We start from the raw sequence: 19,150 nt of genomic DNA, 5'->3' as shown, positions 1-19,150 counted from the left end.
GAAAAAAGGGGGGAAATGGGCTGAGTGGGGTGGAAAAGGGGCAGATACAGTGGGAAAGGGGAGGAGGTGGTGAAAGGAAGGGATTTAAAAATTATTCTCCATAAATCTTTCATAATGTACAACTGCAGTTCATGGTTTGCTTTGCCTCCATGCAAAACCCACCATAATGCTCCATGAAATAAAGCACAGTGGTGGCTATTACCATGAAATCTTTCCACCACTATCATTTTGCTTGGCGGGAAAATCTGTGATTTTCAGAGCAAGGTAACAAGTTTTAACAAAAAACAAAAAAAGTTCTGCAACAGTGAATTTTTTTTTCCCTGGATACCAGCAGACAACACGAGGATGACTGAGGGACTGGACCACACGCCCTGTGAGGAGGGGCTGAGAGCCCTGAGGCTTTTCAGTTTGGAGAGGAGAAGAAGAAGGGGATTTAATAAATGTTTATAAATATCTGAGCGCTGGGGGTCAAGAGGGAAGGGACAGGCTCTGCTCAGTTGCACCCTGTGATAGGACAAGAGGCAATGGATATAAACTACAGCACAGGAGGTTCCACCTCAACATGAGGAGGAACTTCTTCATTGTGAGGGTCACAGAGAACTGGAACAGGCTGCCCAGAGAGGCTCCTTCTCTGAAGACTTTGAAGACCCATCTGCATGCATTCCTGTGCGACCTGTGCTGGATTCTATGGTCCTGCTCTGGCAGGGGGGTTGGACTTGATGATCTTCGAAGGTCCCTTCCAATCTCTAACACCCTGTCATCCTGTGAACTACACTTCCCAGAGTGCTCCTGGCCCTGCCTGCCGCCAGGGGAAAGGCTGAGGGATCCAGCCATCAGCTCCTCCTTTCTCCTAAATTATTCTCCTTATTATTTATTTGTGGTTTTTCTGCACTTAACCGTCTGCCTCGTCCACTTAATTGGGGGATTATTACCACTACCTGCCTGTCCGCCAGAGCCCAGCTCATTACTGAGGCTTATTTATTAGCAGCGAGGCAGCAGAAACGCACCCTGCAGCTCTCCTTCAGCGCAGGCAGCTGGAGGTGATGGAGAAAACTGAGCGAGGGCCAGGACTGGGCTAGTGATGGTGAGCACGACTGCGGTTTGGCCAGGACTAAGTCAAAACCAGCTTCTGATGGACATGCAGGCATCCCCTTTGCCTCCTCCAAGCGTTTGGCATCAGCCGGGGACGCTGCTGCTCTTGGCAAAACACGGAGGCAATAATGAAAACCTGGCTGCTCCTGAGAAGTGCTCCCTGAGCTCGGGAAAGGTCAGTCCCACTGCGCTGTCCTGTCTCCTCGGCACGATGGAGGCTGAGTGACAGTCGCATGACAGGGCGATGACAACAGCTCACGGGAGCCCACTGTGGGGAGGCAGAGAGGCCGGTGGGCCCCACCCCCAAGAGAAGCCGGCAGCGTCCTGCAGCCCCTCTCCAAAACGCTGCTCCCATTTCCAGGCAAGAAGATCCAGGAAGAATTTGGGACAGCAGGAGCGAGCCTGCATATTGAGCACTTTGATAAATAAAACATGGCAAGAAGGCAATCGGATCTGCCCACTTGGTTGCAGGCAGCTCTGTCTGCGGCAGCTGCACGGGGGGAATTCGTAAGTGGAGCCACCCCGGCCGTCAGGCCACCGGCCCCGGCTCTGCTCTTCTGCTCTCGTCCAAGTTTTGCTGCCTCAGCACCGAGGGGCATTGATTTATTCATCATTCTCTCCATCCCGCAGCAGCCCTGCAAGAAGGAGTGGTGCAGTGAGAGCTGCTGTGTGATGTGCCGAGCAGCACGGCGGGGAGCAGAGAAGGCTGACCCTGGTGGGAGGAGGGGGGTTGGGGCTCCTGCCTGACCCACATCCCACCTGCCACGGTGCCTGTGGAGGGAATCCCCGGGGTGGGAAATGAAAATGGCAAATTCCCCCAGGACCACCACACTGCAAAACCCTTCCCAGGCTCTAAGGCACAGCTGTCCTGCACCCCCCTTCTCAGGACAGAAAGGCAGGACCTTGTTTTCCAGAGGGTGATCAGACATCCCCATGGCTGAACCTGCTGCAAAAATAAGGAGCCAACCCCAGAAAGCACCAACACCAGAGCAACCCCAGGGCTCAGCAGAGGCTATTCCACACCCACAAACCCAAAGCAAAGCCCAGGGAAAGGGATACCCTGCCTGCCTGCCTGGAAAGTGAGGGCAGCAGCCAGTGGAGAGGCTTTGGCAAGGATAGGATGAGTTCTAGCCCCTCTCTGGAATCCTCTTGTCCATGCTCTGCACCAAGGGCCAGGTCTCGAACCAGCTTCTTAAAAACACTGGGGACTGCAGCCCCTGGTGCACCCCCCATCCCCATCCTGAGTGAGGTGCAATGGGGGCCTCTGATTTGGGGACCACAGCTAGCACCCTGAGACATACAGAGATGCTCTGCCCTCTGAGGGGGCTGGCAGTGCCATGGAAGGGGCATCACTGACTCCAGGGAAGAGAAGTGCTGAGCCCTGGGGGTAGAAGATGAATATTGGAGGGAATTGCTAGGCTGTGGGGACTGGCAGATGGGGATTCAGGAGGAATTATCATATACTGGGAGGAATCGCTGAGTACTGGGGAAACAGGGACTGCCAAGACATGGGAGATACTAAGAGGCATAGCCAGATACTGGGGGCTGACTGTTGAAGGCACTGGAGATGCAACTGCTGGGGCCCAGGGACGTATGTAAATACTGGTAGGCAGGCCTGCATGCTGGGGGCAATTGCTGGGTGCTGGGGTGCATAGCCGGGTAGTGGGGGGTGGGCTGCAAAGCAGAGAGGCAATGGCGGGGTACCGAGGTGGGTGGCTAAGCACCGAGGGAGAAATTACCGGAAACCAAGGGGATCTGCTGGGCATGGGGGGCAATCTTCGGGTACTGGAGGGGAATTACCGGCTGCAGTGATGGAAGGCCGCGGCCGGGGGCTGCCGCCGGGGGCGCGGGGCGGGCCGGAGGCGGGCACGGAGCCGGCCCCGCCCGGGAGGCCGTGCGGCAGAGGGGGAGCCAGCACCGGGGCGCCCCCCGTACCGTTAAGGCTCCCGCCTCCCTTCCGGCGGCTGTTCCTTCCCTACGCCGGGGGCAGACGGGGCGGACCGGAGCCGTGCCGAGCCCAGCCAGGTAGGTGCGGGTTGGGCCGGGACCGGGGCTGGGGCTGGGGCCGGGGGCGGGCCCACCGTGCCGCAGAGCCCGGGGCGGGGGGGCCGGGCACGGGCACGGGAACCGGCCCGCCGAGCCTCCCGGGGCCGCCGGCTTATGTAACGGGGCGGCGGCCGCGGGGATGCGGGATGCGGAGAAGGATGCGAGTGAGATGCAGGATGCGAGCGGGATGTAGGAGGCAGGTACGGGATGCAAGTGCAAGATGCAGGGCTGAGCGGTGCGCCCCAGGCTGCCCCTCTGGCAGGGCTGGGGAGTGGGTACACGCCGATGGGAAGGGGATGGCAGGAGAGGGACTATCACCCCCGAGCTATACGTTGCAGCCCCGCCTCCAGCCCCTCCATGCCCGGCCATCCAGTGTAGGGGGAGCTCTGCAGAGTGGGGTCATGGGCAGGGAGAGGAAGCGACTTGCTCTCCCTGTGTCCCTACCTGCACCCGAGGGGACCCCAAGCAGCATTCTTCTATGGGAAGCTCTTGGTACCCTCCGGGCACCTCCCATCGCTGGCTCCCTCCTCCATCCTGCTCTCCATGGCTAAGTCCAACCACTCCTGGAGGATCCCAGCTGCATAGTCCCCAGTTTCCTGGGCTTCAACCCCTCTTCCCATTGCACTGTCCCTAGGAAGTTACTCCCGTGCCCCAAGTTCCAGCCCCTCTCTTCACCGTGCTCCCAGTGCCACGGCTGCAGTGATCCAGGCCTGGCAGCACACAGTGGCACTGCCAGCCGCATGGCATGAGCGTGACCGGGCAGCTGCTGCCTGAGGCAGGCAGCACGGTGAGTCAGAGCAGTGAAGTGGGGCTGGCACCTCCGCTCAGGACAGGGCTGACAGCTCCGGGCTTCTCCATGCAACCAGCCAGGCTCTGCGGGTGGTGGCAGCTGCTACCTGAGGTTAGTAAAGAAGCTGGAGGATTCAAGACAAAGTGCTGGGTTTGGCAAAGGGAGGATGAGAAAAGACGGGCCAGGCTCAGGGTACAGAGAGGTGTCCTCTGCCAAACTTAGCCTCCTTCTCCCTGGGGGCCACAGGACCCTGGCGGTTGCCAGGGCAGGCTGGAGAAAATAGGGAGCTCAGCCCCGGGCCAGCAGCATCACTCCAGGTGTCCAACCCTCACCATCCTGGGAAAACTAGAGGCAGCTCAGCTGAGACAAACTGGCACAGAAAACGTCTCCCTTGGCTATGGGCTGTTTGTTTCTTCGATTGCCTTGTGTGATAACATTAGTATTGAAGTGACCTCAAGCAGACAGGGCTATTAACACCTCACAGTGCTGGAGGACGATTGCGATTTGCACCTTGGCTCTTCCCTGGGTTTCTGCAGAGGCTGCTGCCAGGTGCAGCCTGCCAGGACTGGTACTAATTATTGGGAGATGTGTCAGGAATCAATGGGAGCTGCGTTGACTTGCCCCCCATGGTTCAACCACCAGAACTGAAAGGTCCCAGTGGAAGGTCGGTACTGCAGGGAAAACCCCTGGAGATGTGACCACTGGCAGCATGGCACAGCTTGGTTGCACCACTGGGCACCAACATGTCCCTATGGCCCTGAGCTTGAGAGGTCTGGTCTGGCAGGTGGGCATGACTACTGCAGCCAAGGCTGCTGCCTTTACCACTGTCACCAAGCCCAAGCCCTTGGACATCATGCACTGCCTGAATGGCCATGGCTGGACCCCTCTGCCCAAAGCAGGACCTTCCCAGGATGGAGGATCTCTGCTCTTTCCCACAGCTTCCACGTGCTCTTGGCCAGACCTCCTCATTTGTTCTTATGCCAGCATCATCCTCGAGTTTCAACGATCCTTCTCCCTCCCAAGTGTTTACTTACTGGGTGTATTTATAGAGAGCAATCAGGCCTGCTCAGCCAGGGTAAACAAGCTGTGCTCCTGCAGGCTGCTCTCGCGTGAGAGCTCCCAGCTCACTCGTCCCAGGAGCTTTCCCCTCCACCTCTCCTAGCTCCACCAAGCCTTCCTGGCCATGGATACTCAGACCACCTGCCATGTCCACTCTTGGGCTCTCCAGGCCATGCATCCAGTGTCTTGCTAGGTCACCCTGTGCTTCACCAGGAACCACTGTCACTTCTTCCATGCCATTCTGCACCACAGGTGCCAGCTCCTCCTTTAGGCAGCCAGGTCAGCAGGTCCATTCCTCCCTAGCTAATGCCACCTGCTCCTGCTTTAACAGTCACCAGAGGTTCAGAAATGTTGCTCCTCTCAGCCTCCCCAGAGCCCCATGATGGCAGAAGAAGCACTTTGGAATGTGACCCAGAGTTTGCCAGCCTGCACTGCACACCCCACTGCTCCCCTTCCCCAACCCATTCTCCTCTGAAGATCTTTGGACCAGCTCAGATATAAAAGTAGAGTGCTGGGAGCCAGAGGTGCCAAAGCAGAAGCGCTAATGGTCTCATCTTGAGCATGAAGTTTTCCCTCAATATTGTGCCTTATGTCCAGACCTCAGCTGGACAAAAGCATCCCAGCCTGAGGACACTGCAGAGCCCAGAGCTGGGGGTGTCCTGGCACCATCACCCTGCTCTGCTCTTCCCTATTCTCTGCTTTTGGCTATAAATGGTGTCTGGTTGCCTGGACAGTCAGACAGACCAAGCTAGTGCAGCTGTCCAGGTGAGATGCATCTTTGTGATACTGGCAGGCTCCGCTCATTGCAAAGGGAAAAAACCAAAGCAGAGCAAAACAAAACCCCCATGTTTTGGTCTGGCACAGAAAATAAATACCCTGCAAAGACTGGAGCACACTCCCCCATCACCCCCTGCATCCTTCTCTCAGGTACCTGGGCAGGGGGTCCCTGCTCTTCCCACTGTCTGGGGTTTCAGCAAAGAACAGCTGATTTGGATCTGGGGCCATGGCTGGCAAAGCAGGAGACTGATCCTGTCCCAGCCCAGCCTGTCTCGTTGGCACTGAGCTGTCTGGAAATAAGCCACCCCCCCGGCACGCATCCCTGCAGCAGTCTGCAGCCATCTTACCCCACTCCTGAACCCTCCCATGTCCCGAAGGAGGCAGTGGTTGTCCCCAGCAAAGGTCACCTTCATGCTGCTGCTGAGCCCTTTACAGGCTGAGTTTGTAAGTGCTGCGTTTCGCAGGGAAGCAGTTGCTGTTCTGGGATCTTATCAGGGATTCCACCAGGGACTCTCTGCCAACTTCCCCATAGCCCCCAGATCTTGGAGACCCTGGGGTGAGTCTGTACCCTCCCTAAACTCAGCATTGCACTGAGGGTCTGGCAGTGTTTCCTGCCCATGGGGCTGGGACGAAACATCCCTGTTCTGTAATGCTTTTTAAAATGCAGGCTCCATCCAGCCCAGCCCCGCTCCTCCAGTGTCGCTGTTTGCCCGTGTTTCCCCTGCCTCCCCTGGGTCATATATTTATCTCCAATTTGCCAAAGCCTCCCTCCTTCCCTAGGGTGGAGGAAAAGCCTTTCCTTGAAGTCAGGATGAATTTGTAACTTCCCCAGGAACCTGGGCTTCGAGTCACAGAGCACAAATCACATTCATGGCACCCATCCTAGTGCCACCAGCTGCACTGCAGGGATGGACCACTGCAGAAACTGCCAGCATGGCACCAACAACCTGGTACCTGCGTCTCTCCACAGCCCTGCCCAGGCCAATGACCCCCAGGAGCACCCCTTGCATCTCACCAAGCATCACAAGGGGATTTCAAGGACATTCAGGGAAGGGACCAGATGCCCTGCAGAAGCTTCCTGATGTCCAGCAGAAGTGGAGAGCCCAGAGCCAGGCCAGGCTTTCACAATCTGCAAAGTCTGGGCAAGGGCTTTTTTATTTTAGTGACTTGTTTTAACTTGCTGTTATGTTCTCCAAAGAAGAAATTCATCATGTGGAAGCTGAGGAAGGCAGAGTTAATGTGGAATTTTAAAGCCCTCAAAGAGTTGAGAGCCCTCTCAATATTTAATGAAGGTATATGAACTGCTGAGTGTCTACAGAAACGGCCAGGAGCCCTCTGCCAGTAGTGGAGGTAGAGTCCCTGATCCAGGAGACCAAAGACCCTGATGAGCTGCCACCTTCTGCAGCCTTTCAGCCTCTGCATGTCTCACTGCATCCCCATCTGCAGGGAAATGGTGACTCTTGGCAGCACATTGCTCCCATCTTTGCAGGACAGGATTTGGGGGAATTGTGTAGACCCACCTTGTCCCTCCTCTCCCCCCCCCCACCCTTGAGAGAGAGGGCAGGAGGCACTGATGTGCTTTGTCCATCACCCATCAAGTAATTCTGCTTCGTCCACTCTGTCCAGCCCTGGGGCCCCACCACAGATCTGATCCTTTTGCTGTTGGTGTCTCCTGTAGGTGCTGCTCTCCCTGCAATGTCCAACCACCCCTGCCAGGTCCTCATCCCCCTGCATTAGGTGCTGAAGACAGCGAACGGCCAGCGCTGCACACAACAAGGTAAGCTGTGCGCACCACAGCTCCTCGGGGGCCATCTCACTCCCTGCGAAACAGGGGGCACAGCACAGCCACGGGAGGGATTGGGGAGTGCAGAGGTACTACCTGGGGCTGCCTCAGGTAGCAGGATGAGGGGGGTCTATCATGAGCATCCTGGAAAGACCCCGGTGTACGGCAGGAGACAACTGAACCAGTTCAGGACCGGCCTGAGGCCATGTGATTGGGGAACAGCTTGAGCTATAGGGTGGATGCTGGGCAGTCCTGCCTCCTGGGGACCATGGCAAGGAACACTGACTGTGGAAGCTGGCACAGGGCCAGGGTTGGTTTTTTTTCTTCTTCCCTTTTTTTCTCTATTTTTTTTTTTTTTCCCTTTGAAAGCCCCCAGATGGGAAAGGTACGAGCCAAACCCCTCTGAAAGCAGCCAAGAATGAATTTTCTGGCGAGAACCCCAGCAGCTCTTGAAGCGGCGCCGTGCCCGTCTGGCGTCACTCTGCAGCGGAAACCCCAAATGCAGGCGGGCTGGGGGAGCTCTCAGCCAGGGTGGGCACCAAGTCCCCCACCCCATCCCAGTTGCCCCCTGGCGCAGAGGTGTCGCCCCTCCCAGTGCCCTGAGCCACGGCAGCACAGGCTCGTGCTGCTCCCACCATGCTGCAGCTTGGCTGGAACCCAGACACCCAGATGTCTCCCCCCACGCTGCCACAGAACCCCTCACCATGCAGCCATCTGCCACCATCAGAGGACAGGGTGTCCCCAGCGCTGTGGCCCTCAGCTGGCTTTGTTGCCCTGGGCATGGGACATCTCAGCTCCCAAACCCCTCATCGGAGGTGATGCGTCCTTCTCCCTGTGGGAAGGCAGATGCTCTCCCAGAGCTGGATTAGGAGTTTGGGTAGCATAGGAGCTTCCACGACAGCATTTCTGTTCCTCTCATCCTCCCTCTCCTCAGCCTTAGAGGTGCAGAGTAGGGGTTAAAACGCCCCAGGCTCTCTGCTCTCTTCTCTGGAGCCCCAAAGAACTTGTAAGATCTTGGCAAAACCAATAGCTGTATCAGCACAAAGTTCAGTCCCAGGGGAGCAGCACCCAGGGTCTCATTTCTGAGGGTACTTTGGCTGGAGGGAGGATGGGTGAGGGCTGCTGCTGCTGTGCTATGACCTGGATGCCCAGCTTTGAGCTGGTCATGCCCTTGTCCTTCTTACCTTTTCCCCACTGGTGAGATGAGGGCAGATATAACCTCTCCAAGGCTTTCTTTGGAGAGCAGATGCCCAAATCCCATCCTGGCACAGAGGCACACAGTCCCAATCACCTCCATCAACGGTGCTTGCACAAGCCCTGCATGTCCCTGCCAGGGCATCAGAGATGGAAATCAGTATGTGCAGAGGATGTCTCCCTCCCCAAAGGCCACAGCTGGGGCAAGGGAAAAGGACAAGGTGGAAGTGTGGGGGCTCAGGAGAGCTTTCTTCTGCTCCCTAAGCAGTGCTTGGTGTGCTGCACCCAGCTCCACTCCACACCGGCCCCTGCAGAGCTGTGCGGGTGTGCGTGCCTGCCATAAATATTGATGGGGTGGACTCAGCACAAGTGTGCCTTTATGTGCAGCAGTTGGGATGCAAATGCTCTAAGTACCTGCTGTGTGGGAAAGCAAGCAGTGCAGGGGATATCACCAAGGCTGAAGGCACAGTGGGTCTTTTACAGAGAGGCGGGATCCATCCTGCATGGGGTGGGGAAGTAGGAAGTAGCCAGGTGAGTAACCCCAGGGGCCATAAACCCCTCTGGGGATTTGGCCAGATCTGCAGCAAACCTGAATCTTGCAGCTGAGACTGCAGCGAGCCACCACGGCTTCTCTAGAGCCTGCTCCCCATACAGCCACACCAAGATAAACAGTGAGGGGCTGCAGTGCCTCTGTTTAATAATGCATGGCACAGAGGCACCGGACGCGCGCCGGGAGCTGCAGAGACAAGGAGTCACCACTGCAGCACTCGACTGGAGGGGTCCTCCCCGGCATCCCCCAGTGCTCATAGAACGTGGACACCTCAAGGCAGTGGGTGGCCCTGAGACTGAGGCTGAGTGAGCAGAATTCCCCATCACAGGACACAGCAGCAGTGGCAAAGCCAAAGTGCTCAGCCATGCAGTGGCTGATATCCTGTCCACTCTGGATGCTTCTTAGCTAGAGCCTGGAACTGGGTCCCTGTCATCTCAGGCATTCTTGCTGGGAGAGTCAGCCCCTCTATCACTGTCTCTTGCACAGATGTAGGCATAGATGGTCTTTCTGGGGAGCTCTGGAGGGCAAAGCAGCATGGGAGCACCCCTTCTCTGGCATCCTCCCAGGCTGCTGACACGCTGGGAAGGTGGAAGCTGTGGGCTTGGCCTTCTTGCCCTATCCCTCCTTCACCTGCAGCCACCCTGGCTTGCACACCAGCTGCCATAATCTGGACGAGCAGGTGCGTGCCTGGACCCTGCCAGCACCAGTTCACAACCAGCTCCTGCAAATGACCCCCACTGGGGGATGTACACATCTCTCATTGCGTGTGGTGCTGTGATCTGGCCCTGCCAACCATCTGCTGCAGCAACTCCCCACCACCTACTCCCCAGCCCACGGTGCGCCCTGCAGCATAGAGTTGGGCAAGGATGAGCTGGGGGTGCCCAGTGCACCCACACACACACCCACAGGCAGGAGCCTGGCAGGAGAGGACAGATGGGTGTAAGGGAGCAAAGCCACCAGGGCTGTGGGAGCGATGCAGATGGGTCTGTGATACTGATGTCAACAGGGCCATGGTTCTAATGCAGATGGACCCATGACGGCTATGTAGGAGAGCAGGCAGAGCCACAGCATCAGCCCAGAGCCCCTCTGGCTGCAGGGATGCTTTGCTGTGCCCATGCAGAGCAGGGCACAAGGAGCACAGCAGGCAGGAGTCTGTCCCAGCCAGCCAGCAAAGCCTGGAGCTGGGGAGACCCTTAGGGCATGAGACCAGTGGAAGGCATCCTGTGAGGCTGGCTCCAGGGGCAGATTTGGCCAGTTTTCTCTGTCCCTCAGTGGTGAGCTCAGGCAGCCCTGCCACCTTCAGCCTTCCTTGCCCACCACAGGCAGGCAGAGCACTGCTACAGAGCCAGGGTCAATCTACAGTATGAGCCCACTTCCCTCCCTGCCAGCCCCAAGGCTCAGGGCTCACTCCTGTGCCAGCCTTGAGGTGAAACCCATGGTCACATGCTGTACCCAGCATGGGGGGATACTGGGGAGTGGGTGCCAGGAGGGCTGAGACTTGCTGCAGGGACAGAGTGTTGGCCCTGGACATGTGTGGCTCTGAGCACCACATGCTCACTCTGAGCATAGAATAACAGAGTCAGTCCAGGTCCCCCTAGGGGGAAGGGACAGCAGGGGTCCCCGGGCTCTTGCAGTCTGTGCTTAGGCACTGCACTAGAGCGTCCAGCTCCAGCCCGATGCTGCAGCACGCCGGTGTCTGTTCCCGTTCCCTGTCACCTCCAGGTGCCAGTCCCAAGGGGACAGGGCTGCTCTTCGGAGGCTGCAGCTGTTGCATGTTTTGTGCTGCCTCTTCCCTTTCTCCCCGCTGCTGTTTTTGTTTTGTTTAAGAGGCTGGGTTACGAATTTTAAACAGGCTCCTGAAAAACCCAATTACCTTCAGAAGACAACCTGATAAAAGCTGCCTAAGTGGCACTGTGGAAATCGCCTTGTGCAGCAGCCGAGGAAAAACCAACATAACAAAGCCTTTGGCAACGGAGTTAACCACTTTTAATTCCTTGGTGAGATGAGAAGGACCAATAATTATTTTCTGCAGAGATGGGGGGGGGGCAGGATAAGTAAAATAGCTGTCCTGTGCTAATGGGTGACAGCAGGCTGGGCTGGCAGTGCCACAGGGATAGGTGCAGATACTCGGGCACCCATTTCCCTCTGCCTGGGAGCTTTGCAAAGGCCTGCAGAGGCTGCGACCTTGCAGGGTCCCCATCTGGTTGTGCGGCTGGGAGATGATGCCAGCAGTGGGGCAGGCAGGACATTGCTGGTGGCAGATACAGTGGGTGACGTGTCAGTGGCAGCCAGCCCTATGTCCTTTCCCCAGGCACTACTGGGGCCCTGGCACCTGTGCTGGCTCTCTCCCTGCCATGCTACCACCTCAAGCTGGTACGAAGGCAACTTGCAGAACTTGACAGTGCTGAGTGCTTTGTCTGCCATATGACCATGGTGCTGCCCTCCTATCCCTCTCATCCCTTCCTGTCCCTTCCCTTCCTGCCATCCCCAGCAGCTCCAGGCAGCCACCTGGCAGGCTACACTGCCCAAGACCATGCCAGGGGACAGAGGTGCCTAAGGGGCATCAATGCCAGGCACAAGTGACTTCCCATCACTGGGATTATCCTCCAAACACCTGTCAGAGCCAGCTTGGCTCTGGGATTGCAAGTGTCCCCTTGGCCCATCCCCATCCTGTAACTGGGAGTGTCTGCAGGGGTGTGCAGGGCAGGAGAATGAAGGTGAAGCCTAGGGCTGGTGGCAAGCCCCTTACTGCCCTTCCCATGGAATGCCAGCAGGGCAGAGACAGGCGTTTGCCAGCCTCTCTCAGCTGCAGTTGCACTACTGGCACCAGCATCTGGAGTGCCAGGGGGTCCGCACTTGGAGACAGCACTCCAGGCCACCAAGCCCCAAGGAGACCAAGCGTGTCAGGTTTGAATGCTGCCACAAGGGATGGCACTCCCAGTTTGACCACAGCTCATACTGGGAGCAGTCCCCAGGCAGGCTGGGAGCTACTGGAGGAGGATGGGTTTAATGAGCCGAGGCATCTCCAAAGATTGAAAGACTCAAGGACCCATCCCAGGAACAAAAGGAGGCGTTTGTCAGGCGCTGAGAGACGGGCTCGTTAATTCCTCCTGGCTGTCACACTTATCTGTAATGAATTTGTGCTCGGCTGTATTATTTTTAATACAATAGGAGTGGTGCCACCCGCCCACCGCCCGGCTGCCGAGAGCGCTGACGTCAGCGCCCGGAGCAGGGCTGCCGCAGGGCAGATGGGTGGATGGACAGGCCCTGCTCAGGCCACTCGTGACAGCCATGACCCATCCCACCAGCTGCTGGTGGGCAAAGCAGGGCTAGGTGCAAGGTCAGGAGGCATTTTTTCCCTGTAGAGGTGGGAAAAGGAGTTGTTGGTCGATGCCACGGTGGAAAGAGGCTGAGGGCTCAGGGCTGTCCAAGACAAGGTGCAGCAAGGCATATTTTGGGGAGCAGCAAGAGGCTATGAACAAGAGGCTCACGTCCTCGATGTGCTGTTTCCCATGCTGAGACCTGTCCGTGGCAGCAGCCAGCAGTGGTGGCGCACACATGGGTCTGCTGCTGCTGCATCCTTGTGGAGAAGCTGGGCTGGCACTGGCATGCTGGCTTCAGTTCCCCCCACACCCCCCTTGACTGTGGGATAGCTTCCTGATGCTTCCCCTCATTCCATATCATCCCTATCCTCTCCACAGCAGCCCTGGCAGTACCCAGCAGCACATCCACAGCCCTCACCACTGGCTACATGGGGGCAGCTGCAGCCTGTCTGAGGTCCCAACAGTCTCCCACATGCAGAGATGGGGGGTCTCTGAAACAACTCCTCACCCAGGCCTTCTCCAGCACTTCTCTGAGCCACACCTGAGATTCCCCATAGGACTGCTCCTCCTGAGCCTCACCATTAAACACCAGCTATCCCCAAAGCCTGGATCAGAGCAGTGCTAATCTGATTTGCAAAGGAATGGATTAATTAGAAGACAGCGGCTGTCCCTCTGCAGGGTGCCAGGGCTGGCAATGGGGCACACACCTGTCCCAGCACCTGTCCATGCACTGGGATGAGGACAGAAAAACCCAGCTGAGGGGGGACAGGAGGTGTTGCTAGAGCCCATCTTGCTTCAGACAAATGCAGGGTGGCTGGGCAGGGTGATACCCTCCGTTTCCAGCCAAAGCACCCCCTCGCTGGAGCAGACCCAGTGCTCCGTGGATGTCATGGCCTCGATGCCATCACATGAGTTCTGCCTGATCACCCTCCACCCGGGGACTCCCCCCGAGGTGGGCAGCAACAAAAAAAATCCAAAGCTGAAGCCTGCGCTGGCACTGGGGCCGAGATGATTGATCAGGGACTTTAATTAAACTCCCGCAGCCGTCCCACACCGCCGCGGAGGGGAACGGGGTGTTGTGGTTTGGGGTGCCGGGTATGGGAGCAGGGGTTGTGGGATCCTGGGGGCACAGCTCCCCTGCGGCTCCGGCTGATTAATGCCTCACTTTGCCCATTAATTGCCGCGGAGGTGAATCATTGACCCCACGCAGGCCACTGCGGGAGTGCGAGGAGGGGTTTAGGAGAGCCCCGTCCGCATCCTTGGGAGCGATGCGGGGCTTCTCGGGCCGCTCCTTCCCGGGTACCGGGACGTTTTCTTGGGGGTCGTGCGGCGTTTCTCCAGAGGGGGTAGGCTGTGTGTCCCGCATCCCCGCGGCGTGGGGGAGACCAGGCTGTGAGGTGTCGGGGCGGGGGGCGTCACCCCGGGCGGGCCCACGCGTGCCGCCGGGGGCGGGAGGGGGCTGGACCGCGGCGGGGCGGGGCGAGGCGGGGCGGGGCGGGAGGGCGGAGCGGCGGCAGCGGAGAGCGGCGGCGGAGCCGGTGAGTGCCGCGCCGTGCCGGTGCTGAAGGGACAGCGCCGCCGCTGCGGCCCCGGGCTGCCCCGGGCGGCGGGCGGGGCCCCACGCCGCATCCACTGGGCAGGGGGGTGGCGGGTCCCCGCGGCACCGCGTCCCCTTCGCGCCCACCCCCCACCTCGGCTCCCTCCCTTCCCCTGTCCTTGCGAGTCCCCCCCCCCCGCGTCCTCCCCCGTGTCCCCGATGTCCCCTGCGCCCCCGGTGCGTGTCCCCCGATCCGGGTCCCCCTACGCGTCCTCTTCCCCGTGTCTGCGTGTCCCTCCACCGCCGCGGTTTGTCCCCCGGGCTCCTCACCTCGCTGCGGTGTCGGTGTCCCCGGCATGCCGAGTGTCCCCTACGTCCCATGTCCCCGCTGTCCCCCGCCCTCCCGGCGCCCCCCCGTGTCTCCTGCGTCGCTGCAGCCTGTGCGGACCCGATGTCCTGGCACCTGTCGGTGCTCGCCCCCGTCTGCTGTGCCCGCCCCAACCCTGCGTCGGTGTGTCTCTGCACCCTGTGTTTTCCCTCATGTGCCCCCGTGTCGCACACACACCCCCCCGCGGCCCCAGTATTCTGGTGCCCTCCCCATGTCCCAGTATTCCCCACTGTCCCCTGCACCCACCATGCGGAAACGGTGTCCCGGCGCCTCCCCGTGTCCCCACATCCCCGGTGTTCCCTAAGCCCTCCGTCGGCCCTGCAGCTCAGTGCAGTACTGCCTGGAGGATCCCCCTACCCCGATGCCGCGGGGTGCCCTGGGCCTGGGAGCAGCAAACTTCTGCGGGTCCTGGTTCATGGAGCTCCGCAGCAGCCCAGCAGGGTCCTGGGGAGCCGGGGTGAGGGGACCCACGAGGCTGCGGCACCCACTGTGTGTGCACACGCAGACACACTGCAAGCTTCGCAGGCAGGCTGCGAGCACAGCCTGCAGCCCCCCAATACACACAGGACATACAGGCTGCACGGGCACAGACCCATCACCCCACACACACACACACACAGAGCATGCAAACAGCCTGTAACACCCCCACACGCACAACACAGTCTGCAAATTTGTGTGCGCACCCCAACCCCTACAGTCTGCAAACCCACGGCCTTGCACAGGCAGCCCCCCCACACTGACACAGCCTGCACCCCCTGCACAGTGTGCAAACACACACAGCACGCACAGACACATGCGGCGCACACAGCACACACAGGCGTACACAACACACACGCATACACAACACACACAAACACACCCAGCGCGCACAAACACACCCAGCACACACAAACACACCCAGCACGCACAAACACAGCTGCAAATCTCTACCCACACCCCACCCCAAGCCCTTGCACACGCATCCGCAGAGCTTGCAAAGCACCCAAAGCTCGCAAATAGGCTGCAGCCTTGCACACCCCGCAGGCACAGGCAGCTCACAGCCCTGCAAACTTATACACAGAGGCGTCTGTGCAGCCCCCCCCCCCCGCCCCCATGCAAACACAGCCAGCAGCCACCCACTAACACCCCTCCTGACCAAGCGCAGCTCACATAGGCAGATAGGCAGCTCACACATGCACAGGACATGCAAGCAGCCGGCCACACACACTTGGTGCGCACACACACTCTGTCCTGCACACTGTCACCCTTCCCCAGCACCCGCAGGAATCACACACTGCTGCCTACAACCCTTAAACACTGTCACAACCTGCGAAGAGCTACTGCTCCATCCCTCTGCAGAGCACATGCACTGCGCTAGACACAGGCACATGCAGCACCCCCTGGCCGACTATGCCGCCCTGGCATTGCCAGGTAGGGTTTGTCCCCTCCACTCCAAAGCAGGGGCACACAGTCCGTGATGGCTTCCCATCCCTCCAGCCCCCAGGCAGCACGTCGGGGCTGCTGCTGCCCCGCCGAGGGCAGGGCTGGGATGGAAAGTCCCTCTGGGATCCCTCCACGGGTCAGCGAGGCTCTGGGAAAGGAGGTGCAGGGAACAGGTGCTGTCAGCAGGCAGATCTGTCCACCCCCCTGCCAGCGGTCCCCTAGAAGCGCTCTCTGCCCATCCTGGAAGACATCTGGGGATGGAGATGCAAGAGGGTGTGAATGGCAGCCCCAGGGACTGCCCTGATACCTCATGGCTGGGCTGCGGGGACCCTGACCGTGTCCCTCTCTGCCCGCACAGGTGGCCCTGGTCAGCGAGCCCGGAGAACAGTGCATGAGTGCTGGGCACTGGCCTAGCCACACACACACACCGGCACCATGGACTTCGTCATGAAGCAAGCGCTGGGCGGTGAGTGGGTGCTTTTACCCCCAGAGGCCCCTCTTCAGCAGCAACTCTGGCCCAACACCCTGAGGAGTGCAATGGGAGGGATATGGTGGGGGTACAGAGACACAGCAAGAGTCACTGGCAGTGGGGAGCTGCTACCAGAGCCCTCTGGGGCTTCCTGTTTCCACCACCAGCAGCGCCTGGCTGGGGAATCCTGGCTCTCCCGCCACCAAGTGGAATTCCCCAACGGGTCCCCTGGGTGCCAGCTCCAAAGGAGCTGCTGGCATCTCCCCCAGCTGATGCCAAACTAGGGCAGCACAACCAGCCCACGGTACTCCCCACCCCACAGCCTCTGGAGCCCATCTGCAGCTGACTCTGCCATGGGTGACGCTGAGGATGTCCCAGTCCCTGCTTGTCTTTGCTGGGGGGCTCGGTGCTCTCCCTGCCTCTGCAGGGACTTCGGCAGCCAGCATCATGCTGCAGCACTCTTGGGGACCAGCCAATGATCTTGTGCTGTGCAGGGGCCACCAAGGACATGGGGAAGATGCTGGGGGGCGAGGAGGAGAAGGACCCCGATGCACAGAAGAAAGAGGAGGAGAGGCAGGAGGCCCTGCGCCAGCAGGAAGAGGAGCGGAAAGCCAAGCACGCCCGCATGGAAGCTGAGCGGGAGAAAGTCCGGCAGCAGATCCGTGACAAGGTGAGCACACACTTCCCCTGCATGTGGGAAGCTGACATGGACAGCAGTGAGGGTGAGCCAAGGAAGTGGTGATGGCATAGGGCACAGTGCACACAGATCCTACTGCCTGCCCTGCTGAGTGCCTGTGTCTTCACAGTATGGGCTGAAGAAGAAGGAGGAGAAAGAGGCAGAGGAGAAAGCAGCACTGGAGCAGCCATGTGAGGGCAGCCTGACGCGCCCCAAGAAGGCAATCCCGGCAGGCTGTGGAGATGAGGAGGAGGAGGAGGAGGAGAGCATCCTGGACACGGTCCTGAAGTACCTGCCTGGCCCACTGCAGGATATGTTCAAGAAGTAACAGCACCACCAACCCTGCCATGGGGTGCTGGGGCATGGGCGCCCTTTCTCCTCTGACCCCTTCATCAGTTCCCTTGGCCCCGGGGAGGGTCACCACAGCCCCTCTCCAACCCCTCTTGCCCTTTCCCCTGACCAGACCAAAAACCCGCCCCGTCCCGTCCAGGCAGGGCCCCCCCCACCACGCTGTGCCAAAGGGGAGCAGCCCTGGCTGGAGAGGGCGAACCGGGACCAAATGCACTGATGTAACCTCGTGGCAGGCTGGGGGCACTCCAGGCCCTACCAGCCCCCCCGGGGTGGCTCCCCGTGCCCCCTGCCTTGCCCCTCTTGCCCTCCCAGGGGACCCTGGCAGGCCTCCACTCGCCTGCCCTCGTCCCCAGCACTGCCATCCCCCTGCCCCGTTCCGCCCTGGGCTAAGCCCAAAGCACAAAGCCAGGCGCCCTGCCCACAGCTCCCCCCCATCCCCGGTCCCCGGGCACGGGGGTCCCCCGGGGCTGCCCGGTGTGCCCTAGCATCGGGAGGTTGGAGGGGACCCCCCCTCCCCGCATCTCTGGCCCCATAGTTAAAGCCATATCAGTTAGACTGCAATACTTCAGCACCGGGAGGAGCAGGCATCGAGCTCCGCCGACCGTGTACAAAGGCACGCGCGGGGCAGGGACTCCCCTGCCTCGTCCCCCCCGCCCCGTCCCCACCGCTCGCTCGTCCCTGTCTCGTCCCTGCTGGCCCCAGTTCTCGCATTAGTGTTTCCGTGCCAGGGTGCGCCCCATCGCTCCATGCGTCCTCGTGTCCGCTGCTCACGCTCCCACCCCCGCGTCCCCACTGTCCCTGGGGCCACCAGCAGCGCTGAGCTGAGGCCCCGTCACGCTGCTGGGGCCCCCGCTCTGCCCCCTGCAATAAAGCCAGCACGGGGCTGAGGGCCGCCAGGCTGCGAGTTGTCCAGCCATGCTCCTAGCTGACGCCGGACACACGGGTCCCCTGGGCCTGGGAAGGGATCCCTGGGCAAGTGCCCCAGCCATGGCCCAGGAGCTGCTGCTTGCACCTCAACGGGGAGATGCAGGGGCATGCCCTCACCCTGGCCCGTCCCTTGCTCCCCCGTCCCCGTGCTTCCCCAGCCATAGCCCCCTGCTGTTCTCCCGGGAGGCGGCGGGTGGCTCAGGGCCCCGCAGACATGCTGTGACCATCCTGCTCGAACTAGTCTTTGACGAACTAATAAAATAAAGGGATTTGTACATTGCTCCAGCCTCTTCTCAAGCATTGCTTCCCTGGTACCCTGTGCCAGCTCCCTCGCCCCTCCATCCCCCTAAGGGGTGAGATCTGGCAGCTCATCAAACTAAGGGAGGCCACAGCACCCACCCTGGGCAGCACCAAGCCAGATCACAGGTGACAGAAGCCAGGTGCAGCTCCTAGAGCCCTGCTCAGTCCAGCTGCTTCCCCACACTCCCATCCCCCAGGCACATTCTCCATGGCTGGGGACAAGATAAAAGGGATGGGGGCTAGTGAGCCCTTGTCCCATAGGCCCAAGGTGGAGGGAATTCTGTCCCTTATTCTGACTCCAGGACTCTCCTCACAGAACGACTGGTGGTAACCCTTGGGTACAAGCAATGTTTCTGGTGGGCCACAGCCTTCTGCCCCACCAAAGCTGGGGAATGAGGCTATAGCAGGCCTTGGGCAATTTGGCACCTTGTGCCCCCCAGCAATGCAAGGCTCCTGGCAGTTTAAG

General features: G+C 59.7%; 1 protein-coding gene across 2 annotated transcripts; it reads left to right on the top strand.

Moving 5' to 3' along the window:
• The first annotated feature begins 3,016 nt into the window (after positions 1-3,016).
• CPLX2 (complexin 2) lies at positions 3,017-18,664 on the top strand. Of its 2 annotated transcripts, XM_068161257.1 has the most exons (5): positions 3,017-3,117; positions 7,443-7,541; positions 16,320-16,427; positions 16,925-17,100; positions 17,237-18,664. In XM_068161257.1, exons 3-5 carry the CDS (start codon positions 16,397-16,399, stop codon positions 17,432-17,434), a joined length of 405 nt encoding a protein of 134 aa, XP_068017358.1. In that variant the 5' UTR covers positions 3,017-3,117; positions 7,443-7,541; positions 16,320-16,396; the 3' UTR covers positions 17,435-18,664. The 2 variants fall into 2 exon arrangements, with proteins under 2 accessions (XP_068017358.1, XP_068017368.1); XM_068161267.1 differs by lacking the exons at positions 3,017-3,117; positions 7,443-7,541 and adding an exon at positions 14,092-14,152.
• The last annotated feature ends 486 nt before the right edge of the window (positions 18,665-19,150 follow it).

The sequence above is a fragment of the Melanerpes formicivorus genome, unplaced genomic scaffold (genome assembly GCF_026170545.1).
Source record: "Melanerpes formicivorus ecotype bairdi unplaced genomic scaffold, bMelFor1.0.p_v2 SCAF_2, whole genome shotgun sequence".
Classification (NCBI taxonomy): Eukaryota; Metazoa; Chordata; class Aves; order Piciformes; family Picidae; genus Melanerpes; species Melanerpes formicivorus.
This window is presented reverse-complemented; position numbering and strand designations above follow the sequence as displayed.